The sequence below is a fragment of the Rhinolophus sinicus genome, linkage group LG09, assembly GCF_036562045.2.
Source record: "Rhinolophus sinicus isolate RSC01 linkage group LG09, ASM3656204v1, whole genome shotgun sequence".
Lineage (NCBI taxonomy): Eukaryota > Metazoa > Chordata > Mammalia > Chiroptera > Rhinolophidae > Rhinolophus > Rhinolophus sinicus.
Genome location: NC_133758.1, coordinates 88,744,781 through 88,764,787, shown reverse-complemented (window position 1 = coordinate 88,764,787; position 20,007 = coordinate 88,744,781). Strand labels below are relative to the sequence as shown.

General features: G+C 47.2%; 1 protein-coding gene across 9 annotated transcripts in view; it reads left to right on the top strand.

Moving 5' to 3' along the window:
• Positions 1–11,051, top strand: part of ICA1 (islet cell autoantigen 1) — a 134,967-nt gene extending 123,916 nt beyond the window's left edge. For 5 of the 9 annotated variants that reach the window (XM_019729786.2, XM_019729782.2, XM_074340767.1 and 2 more), the window contains exons 14-15: positions 8,437–8,502; positions 10,676–11,020. In XM_019729786.2, coding sequence (XP_019585345.1) covers positions 8,437–8,502; positions 10,676–10,797 — 188 coding nt within the window. In that variant the 3' untranslated portion in view covers positions 10,798–11,020. Of the gene's footprint in view, positions 1–8,436; positions 8,503–10,675 lie in introns of all 9 variants that reach the window. The other 4 variants (XM_019729783.2, XM_074340769.1, XM_019729787.2 and 1 more) reach the window with 4 other exon arrangements.
• The last annotated feature ends 8,956 nt before the right edge of the window (positions 11,052–20,007 follow it).

The following is a 20,007-nucleotide window of genomic DNA, read 5'->3' as shown; positions in this document are numbered from 1 at the left end:
TGCGGTGGAGGTGCTAACAAGCTATGGGCATCCACAACTCAGGTCTCTCCAGCTGTGCTGTAGAATGAATCCCACTTGGCCCCCAGTTTTGGAGATACCAGGGCCCCTGCTGCCCACAGGAAGTGGTGGTGGCAGTTCTCCCACTCAGCTGGGGTGGCTGAGTGTCACTCACTTGTGAGTGTCCCACACTGACAGCAGAGAAGTCAGAGCCCCATGCACTCTTCCTGAGTACAGGCAGAGTGAGAAAATCTTAACTCAGGGCCCATGGCAGGGCCCTTGGCAGGGTCCCCGGAACTATGCCTGAGAGCTATGACAAAAACAGTGGCCCAGGGCTTTGCACTTCGGCCTTGCTCCAAGTCCAAGGGACACAAAACCACACTTGGGTCTAAGGGGGGAGGTGTTCTGATAATGAGAGAGAAACGCAAGCTCTACTATGGAAAGAGAAAGAGGTCCTCATAAGGGAGGCCATTTATTTCTCAGACAAACAAACTCTGCCTTGCGGTTGCCACCCTTCTGGCACTTTGGCAAGTTTCACGTTCATTCAACAAATATTTATTGGGTATTTCTGAGTGCCACACACTGGTGATTCATCTGAGAACAAAACAGACAAGGCTTCTGCCTTCCTGGAACTCACATTCTAATGGAGAGAAGACACTGAACATAATAAAGGAGCCAGTCACAGAGCAGGATCAATGTTATGGAGAAAAGAAAAAGTAAAGCCAGGAGATTGGAGTGTTGAGGGCATGCAGGACAGGCTGCAAAACAAAATAGGATTCTTATTGAGAGGATGAGATCTGAGCCAAGACTTGCAGGAGGTGAGAGAATTAGCCATGCAGAGATCTGGGCAGAGGGAACCACCATGCCAACGCCAAAGGGAAGGACATGCCTGACTTTGGCTGAGGGTCTGAAGAAAGAGCACTGTGGTTGGAGCTAATGGAGCAAGGGGAGTGGCACTCAGAGGAGACAGAAGCTGGGCTACACAGGGTCTCCTAACTTGGGAACCATCACAGCATCTTGGGCCAAGGATGGACATGATCTGATTTAACATTTACAAGGATCATCTGGCTGCTTCAAGTTTCCTTTTCCTCTGCTAGGTTCTATCAAGATCAATGTTAAAGGAGTTATTTTGTAACCTCTGAGTTATCCTGTTTCCTTTGCATGCCAACAGCTACAAATTAAATGTCTAGAAAACTCAAAATGACAGAAAAAAGGTAGAACCTAAGTGTTTGAAAGAGCAAGTCCATTTAGCTTCCACCACTCCTAGGAGCACCCAGCAGAGGCTTCTGCAGTTCCACCCCTGATGCTGCCGTCTGATCAGGGAACTTTCAGAATATGTGGTACAAATAAAGAACAGGCTCCCTGCTTCGATGATGGATCCCATAATGCACTTTAACCACACACTATGCTTTGGTCAGTACTCCGTTCACCCACTGCTCAAAGGGAGAAAAAGATGAATATCGGCTCCCAATTCTTTTTCACTGCATCGATGGTCTGAAAAATACCTGTCTATATACATGAATTGCAACAGCATCTAAATAACTGTTAAAATTCTGGTGTGTCGTAATGAAACTGCTTCCCCTGATTATCCAGATCTTCTCAAAAACCAAATTAAATAACCCACTGAAATAACTAAGTAGTCAAACTAAACATGGAGTAGAAAGACTTACTGGCATGTTGACTCAGTGAAACAATGAAACGGTAGGGAGTGAAGAGCTGGATTGTATTCTGCACACCCCACCCTCTCACTCATTCTGCAACCATTGGTCAGGTCCCCCAAATTCTCTGGGCCTTTGCCTTCTCGTCTGTAAAATGAGGTATTCACACAACTCAGTAATGTGTGAGGAGAGACCCAAGTCATACAAAAGTGTGCACTCCACCTTTCCACAGCAGGTTTTATCTTTTATCTGTGGGTTAACCCCAACTTCAGAGATGCTGAGGTCTAAAATTGTGTGATTCTGTAACTTTGCCATGAGTAGCTGGTAAACCAATAATTACTAGCACTCTATACGGCACGCCCTATGAGCCCAGCACTGTCCCATGTGCTTTTTATGTGTGTTAACTTAATCCTCACAACACCCTTTCCAGGCAGGTACTATCATCATCTCCGTTTTATAGCCCAGGAAACTGAGTTACAGTATTGCTGAGTAATCTGCCTGAGATCATACATGTATCGGGTAGGAAGCAGGCCATGTTTAGAACCAGAGCCTATGATGCTGGAATCTGTGCCTTTAGCCTCTCAGTACCATGTCTCTGGTGGTACTCAGTAACATGATTCCCCAGCATGTTCCTTCAGGCCTCTCCCTGGATGCTCCCAAAGGAGCAGTACTGGTAATAATTAACCAGGTTATTATGGAGGAAGAATATGGCTATGGGGAAACAGGGTACCTGTCAACCCCAAGAGTTAGGGGATGTTCCAGAGTAGACTATTTGAAGTTGAGATCGTCTACAAAATCTTCGCTGTGCTAGCGGTCGTCCACATGTTTGCTCATGTGCACTCACACTCATTCTCGCCAGTGTCCGGTGGTCCAGGTGGTGCTGTGTCCTCAAGGTCAGTGTCAAGAAGACTGAGGTAGAATGTTCCAGGCTGCCACCATAGCAACCTCACCACTTGCCCACACGCTTTCCCCCTCTCTCCCCCTCCCTCTGCCTCCTCCACCTCTTCAGTATTCCCCCTTTACCTTCCTGTTCTCCTCTGCCTCTCTCTCTCTCTTCTTTGGTGTCTCCCCTCATTCTGCTCCCCAGTGCTCTGGTGGAATAGAAAGAGAATTTTTAGTAAGAGAGACTTTATGTCCAACCTCCTCACCCCCGCTTCAAGCTCTAGGAGAGCAAAACAAAGCAACTTATATTCAGGATCAAGTTGTGCTGAAAATTTGGAGGAGTTCATTTGAGCTGGGATTTTTAAGTTTCTGAAGGTACTAGCATGATAGGGGCTGGGTTTCCTGTGTCATACAGTGATGAGAGAATTGTAGCTTCCTGAGGCCTCTGAAAGTGAGTAGGAAGAGAGCCAGCTGGAGAGGCTGCCTGAGGTAGAGACAAGGCCTGGTTGATAGGCCCCCATTCGACATTCCTCTCTATTCTCTACCAACATCCAAAATGTAATTTAGAAATAGACACTAATACTGAAATGTTGCCATCTGTCCACAATAAGTGCACCGTGGTAGGAGGCAAGCCAGATTTTGAACCAGAGCCCTTAGAATTCTGCAGACTGAAGTGAGGAGTCTTCTTCCAGACTCACAAACATACAGCCCTGTGTTCCTTTCAGATATTCTTTTATTTTCCCCAATTCTGAGGTGCTATTTCCATCTGGGTGGGTTTCTATTTAAGACTAATGAAATGTCAACCTTTGGTTTATCTCACGTTCACCTTTCCTCTATCAGACCTCCCCTCTTGCTGTTCCTAGCTTAGCCTGACTGCAGGGAACTGATAATTCTGGGACTCCAATGGAATAATGTGAAGGAAAAAAAGACTGTGGGGTGTACTGAAACATAGTCTGAAGGTCGAGTAAGCACTCTGGCATAAGCCAGTGGGATCATTTATTCCATCCAAGAGCTGCGCTTTCTAAGCCTGCTGAGGAGCAGCTGCAGGTCTTGGCTCTCTGCAGGACATAAGTGACTCCATCAGTCCATGCACGCAGCTGTGATCCATCTACCCGACCCTCATTTTATAGATGAGGAAATCCAGGATTGCCAAGGTGTTGCAGTTTATCCACTCTTTGCGTAAGGTCTGAACTCCTCTGCTTGGCTCACAAGGTCCTTTAGGACCTAGCCCCTGTCTCATCATTACCCAGACCTCTCACACCTTTACTTGATGTAAACACATTGTTCTGCTGGAGAACCATGTATTATGTCAGTCAGCTGGGCTCCTGCCATATCAAATTTCAGTGAGCCCAGCTCTCCCCACCCCTGGACCTTGACACATGCTCTCCGCTCCCCACAAAGCATGCCACCCACCTACACACCCGTGATGCTTGCTCAGCAGATGGTTACCTTCTCATCCTTCAGAGTCTCTGCTTCAATGTCATTTCATCCAGGGGGCCTCCTTTGACTCCCCTCCCCCTTTTGCCCCAGAAGTCAGTCTTAGGTGTTTCTGCTCTCCAGTCCCTTCATACCCTGTCCTTAATCATTCCTCTTATCTCACCTCATTTCAAATTTATTTAATTTTCTGTCTCTTGCTTTAGGTTGTCATGGAAAGGGCCCATATTTGTGTTGCTTACCATCATATTTTCAGAACATAGCTGAGTGCCTAGTAGAATACAGTAGATGTTTAAAAAAAGACTGGGTGGATTTCATCTTTTAATCACTAGATTAAAAGAAAACTATCCTTAGGTGTGAACCTGAGGATGGCCCTGATGACCGCTGAACTGTACAAAACTCCAGATTCAGCTTACGTTAGTTAAGGACCTGCTCTCTAGTCTCTGGACTCCCTGCTTTCCCCTAGTACAAGATCCCGTTTTCTCCATACAAGCTAATGAGGCAGGAATTTTTATCCACCCTTTGCAGGTATGGAAACTAGTGCTCAGAGCATGGAAGTGTGGACAGCAGCCCGGTGCTCATCCATCATGGCTGTGGTGTTACCACTTTCCCCTTCACTGCCAACCTCACCCCAAAGCTCCCCGGGCTGTGGTCATCAGCCCAACCTGAGCTTGTTCTCCTAGCTAGTGAAATTACACTCACGGTGAGGTGCTACGCTGCATGGTGTTATTTTGGCTTCACTTGCTACTCTAGCTGGCCGGTGTTATTTCTGGCTGATTTTCACTTTCCCTTATATAAGTAAAGGGGGCAGGATTGCTCCAATAAAATTTTATGTGTGTTTCCTACAAATGGGTAGCACAGTTGACATATCAAAGGAACTGAGAGCCAAGATAGTCGTTCTGTTCACAGAGCTCTCAGCGCTCTGTTGCTGCCACCCTTCACCACCTCTCTGCTGACAGTTACTCTGAGATGGGGAGAAGTCTTTCTAGCCACCTCCATGTTAAAAACGCCTCAACCAACTAACACCAAATAGAGAACAGTTGATGGCAATTACAGGAATATTAGCAACACTAAGTTCTCTTTAAATAGAATGTTTTCCTGACAGAAGCTGAGACATTTGAAATCTGGCTTGGCATTCCATCCATAATTACCTTCACTGCACCCCTCCCCTAAATAATTCCCAACATGATGTGAGCGAGGGTGAAATTGCAGCTGATCTTAGGATTTGCTCTTTAAAAAAAATTAAATATATAACTGGTGTCACAGCCTGTCATGCAGGGCAGCCTGCGGGGTCTCTGGTCCCACTCCCCACATAAGAACGCAGGACATGGTGAGGCCAAAAAGGAACACCCACGGAGCCATAGATGGGGGAGTCATACCACTATATTCTCGCTGGTGGCTGTGCTGGAGAAACAGGAAACAGGAGCTATACAATTCTCAACCCTCATTGCTCCGCTTGCAGGCTCAGCCACCATCTTCTTGCCAGTCCCCATTTTTTCTGCTAGCATAGCCACAGCAATTATATTAGTGACCAATGGCTCACTGGTTACAGCTGACGGCCAACTAGCCACAGCTGATGGCCATGCAATCACAGTTGATGGCCATTTACTACCTGAGCCAGCACCTTTCTATGTGAGGCCGAGAGCCTGGAAACTGCTTTCTGGGGCTCTGTCCCCACAAATCCTTTAAATGATAGGCTTGAAACTATGATTTGTATTTCTGGTACTCCTAAACTATGACTTAATATACAGACATTTTATTTATGTATATAACTTTTCAGGAACATGCCCATTACATAAAGCAAGGGGAGCTCCATTTTGACATGTAGATTTATTTCTGCCTCCTTTAGGAATGTGTTCCATTTTACACTTTGAAAAATACTGTGCTTCGAACCTACCTCTTTCCATGTTCTCTGTAGCCATTTAAAAAAATGACTGTGGTGCATATTTTTGAAATGGGAAGAATTATCTTGTTGAGTTCCCACTGTATCAAATAGCATACAGAAATCAGGGAGGGGTTGACTTCCATACCTCTCACCTGGCTGTTTTCTGAGTCACTGGGGTTTTTTTCTGGAAGTGTGGGCCTTCCTGAACTCAGTCAGAGAGCTCCACAGGATCGAAGCGCTTAAAGCTGCAGGACCTGGGGAGGTGAGGTCTTGAAGCGGATCCCTCTGTTTCCTAGGAGAACCTCTCTCCATGTTCCGCTCTGGCCTCGACCAAGATGGCCCTGATTCTGATGGAGATGGTGACTCTGGCAGCCTCCTTGGAGACTATCTATGGCAGTGCTTCCCAATCTCACACTTGTTTAACAGTAACTGAGGGTTTGTTAAAACAGTTTCCCGGGATCCACCCCCAGGGATTCTGATTCAGTAGGTAAGGGTGGGCCCCGTGAACTTGCATTTCTAACCAGCTCATAGGGGATGCCCCTGCTTTTGGTGTGGGCACCAAACTTTGACAACCACCTCTTTAAGAGATGGAGGCCAGGCTGCAGGGGTTGGAGGAAAGATTGCATGGACTGTGCCGAGTGCAGGTGGGTCTTTATACTTGGTGTCAGGGGGAAGATTGTAGGGAAAGGGGTAAAATGTACCCAGTTAGACTCTACCTCACTCAGCTTTATTTGGCACACAGTGGAACTGCAGTTTTAACTTTCCACATTTACCCCTGTTTTACATGATTTGGGTTTAGAAGGAAAATGCTCTTGGGCCAATTTTCTAGGAACCAGGGAGGTTGTGTTACTCCTGGATTACACCAAGTAGTGTTCACTGCTTTATTAAACTGTAATGTACATACCATAAAATTCACCCATTGTAAGGTAACAGTTCAAAGATTTCTGGTAAATTAATATTGTGCAACCATCACCACAGTCCAGTGTTAGAACACTTGCATCATCCCAGAAAGTTCCCTCAACATCTGGTGCTTTTGATTGTTTATGAGGTATGTTAATTACATGTTCAAGTACCTTTCCAGTGAATAACAATACTTTTTAAAACTCCCTATATGTTCTCATTGTGTTAGAGCCCATAAGTAGTTCACTAGCCACCTGTTTCATTGGTCGTTCATTAGTCTTCATAGAGAAGTGTGTATGCCGCTTCCTAAAGTGAAATAATTCAGCCAGTGAGTATTATAGCATCTACTGTGCTAAGCATTGCCTTGCCATCTCTTAAAATAATGCTTCGCAAGTGTACTTCCATGGTTTAAACGAGTTCTCCAATCGTTTATCTTAATTCAACATCCATCGTGTGCCAGGGACTGCAGTAAAGGATGGAAACATGAATAATCCCTGCCTTCGAGGACTCACAACTCTAGGAGACGAGACCAAAATGCAAACTAATCAAAATAGTATAATTCTATAATTAAGTCCCTTATTATGAATCTTAGAATGGCAGCATAAGTGACCAGTGTTAAATCCTATCAGTTTTGTGACATACCGAGTGGCTTTCTTGCCCTAGAAATTTGTTTCACTGCCCCAGCTGAACTCTGCCATGCAAACATGATGTTTCCTGAGAGCCTTATCAGAAACAAGACCTTTTCTGTAGAAAACACTGAGACCAGAGCATCCCAGTAAAAGGATACAGTTTTAACCATGATGGATCCAATAGTGATACATCGTTTGATGGCCTACGCTTCACAGTGAGCATGAACAATGGACCTAACCCACAAAAACATAACTGCGCTGCCTGAGGAATTCTGGAGGACATTAAAGAAACCATTTCTTGTCTTACTAAGAAGACAGGACTTTCACACAAAGAATTAAAACAGACATGCAAAGAAGCACATGGTAACATTCCTGGAGGCTGAATGCCTCTCAATCATTTCGGGCAGGCAGAGCACAGGGGGCATTACAGACTGTTGGGCTATACAAGCTAAATGCCATTGTGAGGGTGTGGCATCAGGTAAGAGGGGCTTCCTTTCTCCTCAGATATTTGGACTGGGCTGCCATTTATTTATCTGTGTGAACTAAACTTCCCGATTTAAATTAGCCATATAGAAAATAAATGACTTGGTTCACAGTGGAAGCAGAGAAGATCTGCAGTTTGCTGGTTTTAGTGCTGCATTGAACAGTGTTGCCTTTTTAGCTTTTCCCTTGTGACAGAAAAACAAGGCACTTGATTTCCTTGGAACGTTACTGATACTCTTTGGCGTGACCATACAATGATCTTACTTGAGAAGAAAAAGGGGCATAAAGCTAAAAGCAAAACTGCTTTAACCTCAGCAATTTCTCATTTGCTTTTCAAAAGCCAGTCTTTTCCCTAGTTTTCCATACTTTTGGGCGTGATTGTATATATTGACGTTCCTCTACAGCGTAGTCCAGCTAAGAGGAACCTAGAGAAGAAAGGTCTTGCCACACGATCCTTCCCCTTTCTTGGGTGGCCACCATGGTGAAGAACCTTGTCTGTGCCCAGGAGCTGGTGGGGCCATGGGACTGCTTTTCCTTAGATCTAACGACCTCTGGTTTTGAACATTAGGCCCTCCTACTCCATGGCCAGCACCAAAGGCAAACAGTGCAAACGCCAGCAGCCCTACAGTGAAAGGTAATATGGTGTCTCATCCTCCTGAAATGACCGTTGCCTTCCTTTCCACTGGCCTAACACAATTTTCTGCCTTTCCTTACTAATTTCCATTTGAGTACCTGCTACCAGGGTGGAGAGTTTTACATGATCCTAGGAATTACATTCTGACTTTTTTTCTGGCTTAATATCCTAATTCGTAATTCCCTTTTTCCAATCTATCTGTCTCCATGTGACTGGGTGCTCCCCAAGACTGGGTGGAAACAGCCAGGTAAAAGGCCACTGAGGTTTGCTATCTTCCGCTGAAAATACCATTGCCCGCACTAAACGAGGTAGTTAATTAGTGCTCCTCGGGAAGAGCCAGATTGCTTAGTTGTCAAAAGAGGGCCTTTCAAACTCCTGAGATGTGTTCTGAGACAAGCCCATGAGGAGAACATCTGTTCAACTGAAGATCTTGTCTGTATGTGCTGCTCTCTCGCTCTTCCTCTGGTCATCACCCACTTTCCCTGGGTTGACCACAGGAAATGAAAGGAAATGTCTATCCTGTTATCATCAAAAAGTATTCCCATTTTGTTCTTTTAGGCGTTCTGCAAATGGTTGCACCTGATTTTCCTTCCAACTGTGGAAGCCTGGGGAATGTGAGGGTTGCCCCAGAGTACAGGCACCTGGTTCTCCCCCGGCAGAGCCACCCCCACTCTCAGAGGGCCTTATGAGACCTTCACAGAGGTTAGAAGGGGAAGTAAGTGCGTAGTCTGTTTTCCCTGGAGACATCTTGATAGTCTCTATCAAGAACAGACTACTCCTCCTGAATCAGCCTTGGCCCGTACAATTTCCTTGTGTGACCTCCTACATGACTAAAGAAAGTCACTCCCTTTTTGCTCCCATCCCCACCCCCAACCAAACTGTTTTGAGATCTCTCAAGTCTCGGTATATCACATGAAAATAAACCAATTGTTTTGAGGGCTTATTGCACTTGGAATTCAATTAATGTTGCACAAGTGTAACTTGCATATTAGCAACTAGCCTCGCTTACAGGTGTATTATCTCTACAATAAATGCACTGATTATCTCATTATAGAGTAATATATTTATGAGAGATTTAAAAACAAAACACGGAAATCAGAAGTATAACATGATCAGCATCTGTCTTAACGTTTAGGTGCCATTTTAATGAAAAGATCAAAGGCCCGGCTTAAGTTGGTAGAATCCCATCAGTACTCTCCCATCCCTCTAATATAACCACTTTTAGCAACTGGTCCTGACAATGGTTTTTGAGACTCGTTTTAGCCAGATGGCAAGCACATTCCTAGCTGCTCTTAGCTAGAAGGATAAGCTGTCAAAGAGACATTTTCTTCATGCTCTTGATACTCCCACCTGTTGAAGAAGGAAAAAAGCACGGGTCATCCAAGCCAATGAACTTAAGATTCTCATGTGGAATGATTTATATAAAGAAGAGCCCCCAACTTATGTAGAAATCACTTACATCAGGCACTCTTTTGAAAATGTTGTCCTCATCTGGAAAATAATTTGGCTCTATAATTGTGGTAGTCAGGAAGTTAGGGCAGGTGGTTCCATAAAAGAGCAGCTGAAGGCCGTACTCCCTGCGAGGCCAAAGGGGTGTGGGGACACCCCTGGTGGGAGAAGGGGAGGCATGTCAAAGGCCTCCTTCCCCTGCCTGACGGGAGAGGCTTGGAGAAGGCAGTGACCCTGAGAGGAGAGGAGCAGCTGGGTGTAGGCGCCGACCCCTTCCTGGGCCCGGAGCTTTGAAGCCTGAGCTGAGTGGCCACAGCATCTCCCTTGGCACAGTGGATTTAAAAGAAGAGTCCTCCAGTGGACACTGGAAGACACCCTGCTTCCTCAGGCACGCAGTCTGATTTCTGAAATAGCTACGGTATCTCCTGCTTGTGGTGAAGCAGCAGGGGCTGAGGTGAAAGGCAGCTTTGCGGGCTATGGCCGCCTGCAGGGGTGCGGTTAACCCAAGAGCTCTGTCTCCGCTGAGCTGTAGGCCATGGTTTAGAAATGTTACTCAGCCAACCAACAGGACACGGAATTCCCTAACTAGTTTTAGAGACAGAGCGGAATGGGATTTGTCTAAGCATCCTCCCTTTTCAAGATAAGCCTGGCCCCACCTGCAGGCAGCATGGCGGATGTGGGTGTTGGAAGGTATGTGTGCTGATGTTTCCTCTTTTCTCCCCAGAGCCTACTAAGGCCACCTCGGACCTGACTGCCTGGTTCAGCCTCTTTGCTGACCTCGACCCATTATCAAATCCTGATGCTGTGGGGAAAACCGATAAAGAACATGAATTGCTCAATGCATGAGTCTGCAGCCTCGGGAAGCCCACCTGCCACTCCTCAGTAACACACCTGGGGGCTTGCAGATGTATGACGTGATCAGTATGCTGTTTTAATATTTACGTGCCATTTTAATAAAACAAAAGGGTCGAAGGCCCTGTTTATATTGGTATAATTATTTGCTCTTATTTGGTATAAAGGGTTTTAATGTATTCTCTATGTGGACCTAACAATAAAGGATTGTCTAACAGTGGTGTCCAGGCTGGCCACTCTCCTGCCAATATCTGCATCATGGCTGCTGATGTGTAACTGGGCTGCTGTGAGATCCAAGTTCAAATCATAAACCTACTTTGTGTTAGGTTTAAGGAACGGGTCCTACAACGTCAGAGGCTGTGGGAGGCTGACAAAACTGAAATGCTTCCTCTGGTAGCCCCTGCCTCTCCCCTTAGAGGGGGCTACAGGGAGACTCCCTCTTCCTGCTGAGCTACTTCCAGCTCTGGACAAAGCTCTGGCCAGCCAAAGACACTGTCCCCCAGCCCTTGCCCGATCGTCACATGTTCTCTCTCGGGCAGAGGAGCTGGGCTGGTCTCCGCTGCATGAACCTTTCTATGGAAAGTAGCCATATCTGCAGATACTGGGTCTCCTTTTGTCCACTCCATGGCTGGAATTCAAAAGCATGTATTTCTGAAGCCCCTTGTGACATTCACTTTTTTTTTTTTTTAATTAAACAGAAAAGATACTTGACACGCAAAGTCAAGTTAATGGATGAGTCTGTTGTGGGGCCTCAGGGGGGAGTGCTGTGGGGGTGCTGAGAGGGACAGAGGAGGAGGAGGCGTCCCACCTGCATGAAGCTGCTGAAATGACCTCATACATCCTGCAGGTACAGCCGCTGGAGGACCTGGCCTTGTGTTGGCTCCAGCAGGGGTGGGAGCAATAGATTTGCATGTGAGAACATAAGCAGTTCAGACACTCCACAGTGTGAGAGACCCCAGAGCTGGCACCTCTCCCCTCCCTGGTCACCAGTGACAGGCCACAGAAGCCCTTGTACGGCCCTTTCAGTGAGCCTGCGGCCCTGAGTCAGGGTAGAAAGGATGATTAGCCAGGAAACGGTTCTATGTCCTTAGCTGGGCCAGGGAGACTGCTGCTGCACTCTCGTGGCCTCAGTCCCCAGCTCTGAAAGGGTCTCCTGAGGCCACCCCAACAAACCCACAGGAATGTTGGGCTTTCCCAGCTGCCTGTGTTGCGTCCTCATGGAGGGGTCCAGCCCCAGCAGTAACCACTGTCCTCTACGAGACAACGTGGCGGAAGGCATGCTCCTCGTCTGCGTGGGAAGAGGTCTGTGGGTGAAATGGGGTTGGGGACTTGCGTGCTACGTGGCTTGTGTAGCTCTGCTCACTTCCTCACCGTGAGAGACCGGCCATGGCATCTGCTTTGTTAGAACCTCACTGAGCAGTTCCTCAGCCTGGCATTTGCACGGTCCTTGGGGAGATCAAGATACGGCTTCAGGGCCCCCTGTGTACCCCCCACACACACACACACAGGAGGACTTGCTGTGCCTGTAAACGCCCCTCTGGTCTCTGGGCCTGTGCATTTGCTGCCCACTCCACCCAGGATGTCCTGTCCCCCCACCACCCCCGTTTATTTTCAGCCACCCTCACAGCCCTACCCACACCCTAGGAACCTCCTCAGACCCCACAGGGTCTTCTCCAAATGTAGCCCATGGCTTTCCTCTGATGACCGCGTCTCTCCCTGACAATTTCCCTCCTGCCCTTCCCCTGGATCCTGATAGCACACGCTCTGCCTGGCAATCCTAAGGCCCGTGCTGTATGCATCTCCTACCACTAAGTGTTGCAGCCCCAGAGAAAAGGGTCTCTATTTCCCCCACTCTTCTCTGACTCCCCAGTCAGTCATCAGCATTCTGGAGTCACAGTCATGCAGGGTGTCATGCGGGGTCTCTGCTCCCGCTCCCCACATAAGAACACAGGACATGGTGAGGCCCACAAGGAACACTCACGGAGCCATAGAGAGGGGAGTCCTACCACTGTAGTCTCACTGGTGGCTGGGTTGGAGACACAGGAAGCAGTAGCCTCACAATCCGCAGCCTGCCGTCTGCTTCTCTGCCAACCAACCTCACTTGCTAGCTGCAATCTGCCGTGCTAACTGCAATCCGCTCTCGCTAGCTCAGCCACCATCTTCTTGCTAGCCCCCATTTGCTGCTAGCGTAGCCATGGCAGTTATATTACTGGCCAATGGCTCACTGGTTACAGCTGACGGCCAACTAGCCACAGCTGATGGCCATCTAATCACAGTTGATGGCCATTTACTACCTGGGCCAGCACCTTTCCACGAGAGGGCAAGAGCCTGGAAACTGCACTCCTGGCTCTGTCCCCACAGTCACCTTGCAAGCCCTGGATTAATGATTGTTGAATGGAGCTGCCCTGTGTGGAATGCAGATTAAGGACTCATAGTTTCATCCTGGATCACAGTTTGTTTGCAGCCTCAGAGAGGAGACGAATCAGGAGGGGCTGACTCTAGGCTGGAGACCCAGGGAGCTCGGTGGGGGTGGGGGGAGAGTAAGGGGGTGGAGGGTACTTCCATGTTCAATGGGTCACTTAATACTAACAGGCTGCATTTTAAAGTTGGCCCGTGAGTGAAGGGGAGAGGAGAATGGTGGTAGTTGGACAGGCTTTGCAACAAGTAAAAGGAAAGACTTGCACATGGAGGCATTTTCTTCCTGAATTTTCTTTACATTTTTGTTAAAAAAAAAAAAAAAAAAAAAAGATTCAATTGCTTTACCCATCTGCAATCCACTTGGCCAGCCTCTTGGTCCCTCTTGATAGGCGTGTTTTGATCCAGGCTCACACAAAGCCTCCTCGGCAGCTCGGCCACCTCTCCACTTTAAGGAGAAGCAGCTGCTGCCTGCTTCTCTTTTAAGCAGCCTGTGTGCTGGCTGGGCCAGGGGGCTTCCCTGGGGCACCTCCCCAGCCGCTGTGGACGGGCTGTCTCTGGCATGAAGAAGACAAAGATGTCCCACCCTTTTCATGCCAAGTCTCGCTTCTCCCTCATTTTCATCTCATGTCATGAGGCCCCTCTGAACCACTATTGTACTGGAACCCTCAGGGAAATTCAGAGAGCACCTGCTCCTTGAAAACTTTCCTGCCATTTTAGGTGGTCTCCAAGTCGCCCTCTCTTTCTTCCCCTATCCCAGCAGATATATAAAGAACATTCAAATTTGAGGGAGGGAGCCAGAAAGATTTTTATTTCCTCCCTTCTTACTTCCCCCCCCAGCTGGCATGGGCTTTGATGCACGTTATAGATTCATTGCCTTCAAAATGTAATTTTAGAAATGTCAAGTTGATTTTGAGTTCTGGGAGAGTGCGAAAAGCATCCGTCAGCTTCAGAATTAGAAATATACCAACTTAGAGAGAACCAGCACTTTTTGACAGAGGTTTATGCCCAAGCAAACGTGATTGCTCAGAGTTGGCAGCCCAGGGTACCCTGAGTTGCCAGTCGGTATGTAGGTGGGGCTCACCCATCATGCTATATGGCCAGTCTTCCCTTTGGATGTGGGGCAGGCCTGAGGCCCCTGAGGTGCCAGAGAGGCTGCCTAGCCATCTGGGTCAAGATGGCATCTGCCAGACCTCTCCTGCCTTCTGCCCACGCTTCAGCTGCACGAGCCAGCTAACTGAACTCCATGCTTTCTCAGAGACCGCTGCAGAGACCCCTCCCCAAGGACTGACCCTGGCAGTGGCTTGAGGCTAACTATTAGCACTACTGATTTTGCCAGTATCCCAGACTTGCATCTGTCTTTGTGATTAACTAGTGTCCTCCAGACAGGCCATGGCAGTTAATCCTCTGCTTTGATTTAAACCATCTCCCCAGGCCACTGACTGGCACCACTCACAGTGCAGTAATGTAGGTCTCTTTAGCTTTTTTGAAAAATAGATTTCAGCTTGGAGCCAAGCTGAAATGATTGGCAATGGCTGCCAAGAATTCAGCATTGAGAAGGATTCTGAAAAATGAATGTTTATGATGGGTACGGGGCAGGGAGAGGTGGCAATAGTGCTATGTATTTCCCAACGCTGCATTAGACCTTGTCTTTCATGGCGCTTATAGAGTTTCCCCCCATCTTCTTTCTTCTTACTCTCCTCCTTTCTTTTCCTTCTTGTTCTTCTCTTCCTCTTTGTCATCATCATCATCATCATCATCATCATCATAAAAATTAACTAGGATTGTGGAATCCTGACGGGGGCTTGATGTATGAGAAAAATAGAAAGGTCAAAGAACTCATCATTACTGAAGCCTAATTCATACCAAACTCATTTTAACAACAAAAAAAAGGGGAGGGTGTTGTATTTAGTTGCTCAGATAACAGAAGTGTACACTTCAGGCAGAGCTGGGTCGAGGGGCTCAGGTGATATTCTCATCAATTGTCCCCTCTTCAGCTCCCTGTGCTGAATCCCTCTGGGGTGCTTTCTTCTGACATACTTCTCATCAGGAGGCATAAAGGCCACCAGCATCTCCAGCCAAAGTTTTGGAATTGAGCAGTCAACCCCTGGGATCAGGGTGAGTAGGGATGGAAAATAGGCTGTTTCTCCAGCTTTTCATGTGCCCATCCCTGAAACCTGACCCTCAGGAATGGAGAATGGAGAAACGAGAAAACTGGGGTGCTGTTACTAGAGGAAGAGGGAATGGATTCTGGGCAGGAAAATGCAATAGCGTTCCCCTGGAACGACTCTGAGGAGACACTTGTATAGCTTTTCCAGAGGGGTATGGAGTGCGGTGGGTTAGAGACGTGGACTGTTTTCCAGAAACCCCACTACAGGGGACACTGGGGCTGGAAGTTTTGGGTGCCCTCAGTGGGCCATCGAGGACACCTAGATTGCAGCTGTCCTATAACTGACTTCAAGGAATTCAGAAAGGGTCATAGAGCTCTTTGCATCCAATCTGCTCATATCCAGATGAGGAAACCAAGGGACCCAAGGAAGGAAAACGAAACAAAACAAAAACAAAAAGATACAGAAGAAAACAAAACCCAAACTATAAGTTAGTGGAAAACCACGACTAGAATTCCCGTTGCCTGACTCTAAGGCAAGGCTTCTTTTACTTCAAGTTTTGCTAAAAACTGAAAGACGAAGAAAATAATTCAAAGACATGCAATACTCCTTCAAAAACAAATCCCTCTTTTCTCTCCTCCCAACACCTTCTCTTTTTTTTTTAAGACTAATTATTAAATGTACCCTTTGGGGATAGAATTTAGGACAGTAATATAGGGCAGTTGTTAAGAGTTTGGGTTCTGAAGTTGAACAAATCTGTGGTCAGGCCGAGGGCCCACCAGCTTTGAGTCATAAACCCTCCGTGAGCTTCTGTTTTCTCATCCGTATAATAGGGATAGTAGCATTCCTTGCCTCATGGAGCTATTAATGGGTAGGAAACTGACCTGTTTCAATGTGCCTACATGCTTGCTCCAGAGTTCTCAAACATTTGGCCACACTCATCGAACCAGTGTCCTCCTGGAGAGCACGATTAACCTCAATCGATTTCTGGGGCCCTGCAGACTCTCTATCAAATCTCTTCCTGCAGTACCCCCACCCCCCACCCCGTCCCCCAGCTCCTGTTGCCTGACATGCTTGTAGCACTTCTACTGCTAGGATTCGGCCCCTGAGACCTCGCTCATGTGGGATAATTGCTGGCCTTGGCATTAGGGTGGCCAACTTCTTCACAACTTGCTCTAGCAGAGAGCTGACTGGAAGTGCTCAGGAAACCCCTGAAACCCAACCGAGGCCCGCACCCAGGTCTCATCTGCCAACCAGGGAGGTGGTAACTGATTTTAGAAAGGCCGCATCAGTAGAGGCTGGGTTAGGTGTCAGCTCTAGGCTTCCTTCTTTAGCCATTTCCTTCTTCAGCCACTTCCTTTATTGATTTTGGTCCGAGGTGTGTCCTTGCTAGTATTTCTGGCCCGAACTGTAGGGCCCCAAGGGTCTGTTGCATTTATAGAGCAACATCCCCAGTGCAAACAGAGGGCGTTCTCAGGACTGACAGATCAGCACACTGGCTTCCGTTCTCTGCTAGCCGTTCACTGCTATTTCCAATGGCTCCGTTATCTACTCTTTCTGCTCTGTAATAAACTTGATTCTGGTCTAGGGATTTATGGACCTCTGAGCTTCAAGAGTTTTGTACGTCTGCTGAGATCATTTGCAGGTATTTGTGTGAAAATGTACCTCGGTGGATTTTTTTTTCTTTTTCTTCCTGAGGTAGGGAGCTAGAGCTTCCATAAATTCTCAAAAGGTCGATGAACAATAAAAATCAGAAACGTTCGTGCTCATCGTAGGTTTCATACTGATGCAGAGACACCAATGAGACTAGAACTTCCTATGAGCACTGGAAGCCTGCTTCCTCCATGGGTAAGAAAGCGGGAGCTTCCTCTGGCCACCTTTCCCTGTAGCGAATTCACAGCCATTCTGTATGTGCTGTTTCCTCTCTCCTTGCCCTGAATGGCTGAGTTGGCCAGGCAAGAGCCTCAGCAGTCAAATTGAGGGGTATTTTTATCCTGCCAATAGGAGCTGCCATCCTGGGTGAGCTGTGACTTTGGCTCCAGCTGGAAAGGAAGAAGCTAGCAGGGAGAGAACAAATCTGATGACACACTACCTGAGCTCTTGCTACCTACAGTCTGCCACCCATCTGTTACCTGCCCTCAGAACCAGCCCCAGGGGACTCCTTGCTTCTGTGTGTTGGGCTTCAATGGTAAGCCTGTGGTGAGAAAAGCTCAGGGCCAAGTAGGCTGGGTTTTCTGACCTATAAAGCAAGTCCTTGGTTAAAGACAAAGCACCTGGAAAAAACAGGAGTGGGCCCGGGCTGAAGCCTGAAGCGTCCGGGTCTTCTGGCCTTGCTTTCCGGGTGTGGGCAGCGTGAGGAGAGCCAGAGAGCAGGGAAGACGGGAGGTGTGTGGGAGGACAAGTTTGGAGACTCTCACTTGGGCCCCTTATATGGGTACCCAGGCTGGTGGGCGCCTGCCTGGCCCACCTACAGAGAACAGGGAAAGGTGCAAATGACGGGCAGTGGACGTCACGGGGGAACTGGCTGGGACTGACCTTGAGGACCTCAGAAGCAGAGTGTGGGGACAGAATCCCAGAGAGCAGTTTCCAGGCTCTCGGCCTCACGTGGAAAGGTGCTGGCTTGGTTATTAGATGGCCATCACCTGTAATCAGATGGCCACTCGCTGTGGCTGGGTGGCCGTCAGCTGTCACCGGTTAACCATTAGCCACTAATATAACTGCTATGGCTACGCTAGGGGGTGGGTTGGTTGGCAGAGAAACGGATCTGAATTGCAGATCGTGTTGATCCTACTTCCTGTTTTCCGCCCATTGCCAGCGAGATGGGGGTACAGGAAGACCCCTCGTTGGGGTACTGGAGGATGTTTGCCTTTGTGTCTTGACCAGCCGCCATCGAGAATACAGTGGTATGACTCCCCTATCTATGGCTCCGTTGTTGTTCCTTTTCGGCCTCACCATATCCTGCGTTATTGTGCAGGGAGCGGGACCAGAGACCCTGCATGACACAGAGATTTTAGGCTCATGTAACCATGTTTGACATGCTTCAAGCTGTACTCCCTTCCTTTTCTCTGACTCTTCACGGACTATGGAAATAAAACCAGCTGTTACCATGGGGTGCTCTCTGCCAGGCCCTATCTGTGTGCACATCAGCCCCTTTCAACCTCTTAACTACCAAATAGGATTTTGGGGGGATATGTGTGAACTTTTTTTAAGTTGAGTTATAATTCACATACCATAAAACTCACCCTTGTATAGTGTACGAGCCAGTGGTTTTTGGTATATTCACAAGGTTATGCAACCATTACCATTATCTAGGGCCAGGACAGTTTTCATTACCCTCAAAAAGAACTCTGTACCCATGAGCAGCGACTCCCCATTCCACCCTACCCCAGACCCTCACAACCCCTAATCTACTTTCTGTCTTTATGAATTTGCCTATAATGGACAGTTCATATGAGTGGAATCATATAATATGTGCTCTTTTGTGATGGCCTTCTTTCACTTATAATATTTTTAAGGCTTATTCATGTTGTGGCATATATCAGTACATTTTATTGCAGAATAATACTCAGTTGTAAGGATATTACACGTTTTATTTATCCAGTCTTCAATCAATGGACATTTGAATGGTCTGCACTTTTTGGCTCTTCTGAATAATGCTGCTATGTACATTTGTGTACAAGTTTTTGTGTGGGCATATGTTCCTATTGTCTTAGGTTTATACCTAGGTATGAAATTGCTAGTTACATGGTAACTCTATGCTTAACCTTTTGAGGAACTGCCAGACTGTTTTCCAAAGTGGTTACTCCATTTCACATTGCTACCAGAAGTGTAGCAGAGTTCAATTTCTTCACGTCCTCACCAACACTTGCAATTATTTGTCTTTTTTTATTATGGCCATTCTAGTAGGTGTGAAGTTGTATTTCATTGTGATTTTAAGTTGCATTTGCCTAATGGAAGTAGGTATTTGGTATGCACTGAATTGTGTCTCTCCAAAGATTCATACATTGAAGCCCTAACCCCCAATGTGACTGTATTTGGAAATAAGGCCTTGGGAGGTAATTAAGATACAATGAGGTCCTAAGGGTGGGGCCCTGATTCAGTAGAATTAGTGTCATAGAAGAGACACCATGGTGCAGAGGACATGCTTGTGAGGACAAAGCAGCCATCTGCAAGCCAGAAAGAAAGTCTTTACTAGAAACCGAACTCTGCAGGACCTTGATTTGGGACTTGGAGCTTCTATAACTGTCAGAAATAAATTTTGGTTAAGTCACCCAGCCTGTGGTATTTTGTTATGGCAGCCTGAGCTAAGAAATATTATCACTATTTCACAAATAAAGATGTCCAGGCTCAAAGGCCATCACTCACTCCTGTCCAGTGCCAAACCTGAAGCATTTATTTCCCTTATGCCACCGTTTCTGGGTTCCAGAATGTGAGAGGGATATGGTTCTACCAAGTGTGGCCTGCAAGCTGACCACAATCACAGATGGCAAGGTGCGGAGACTCAATTTGGTGAGTAAGGGACGGCAACTTGCCAGGAAGGAGAAATAAGCCAACATCTGAGTCCCCAAGTTGCCCCATCAGCTTATGGCGCTATAGAGTCAAAGACTCACAGGAGGAGCCAAGTTCTCCCACAACCAGTGATTCTCAAGCCAAGGAATCTTCCGTAGCTCGTCTAGCGCCT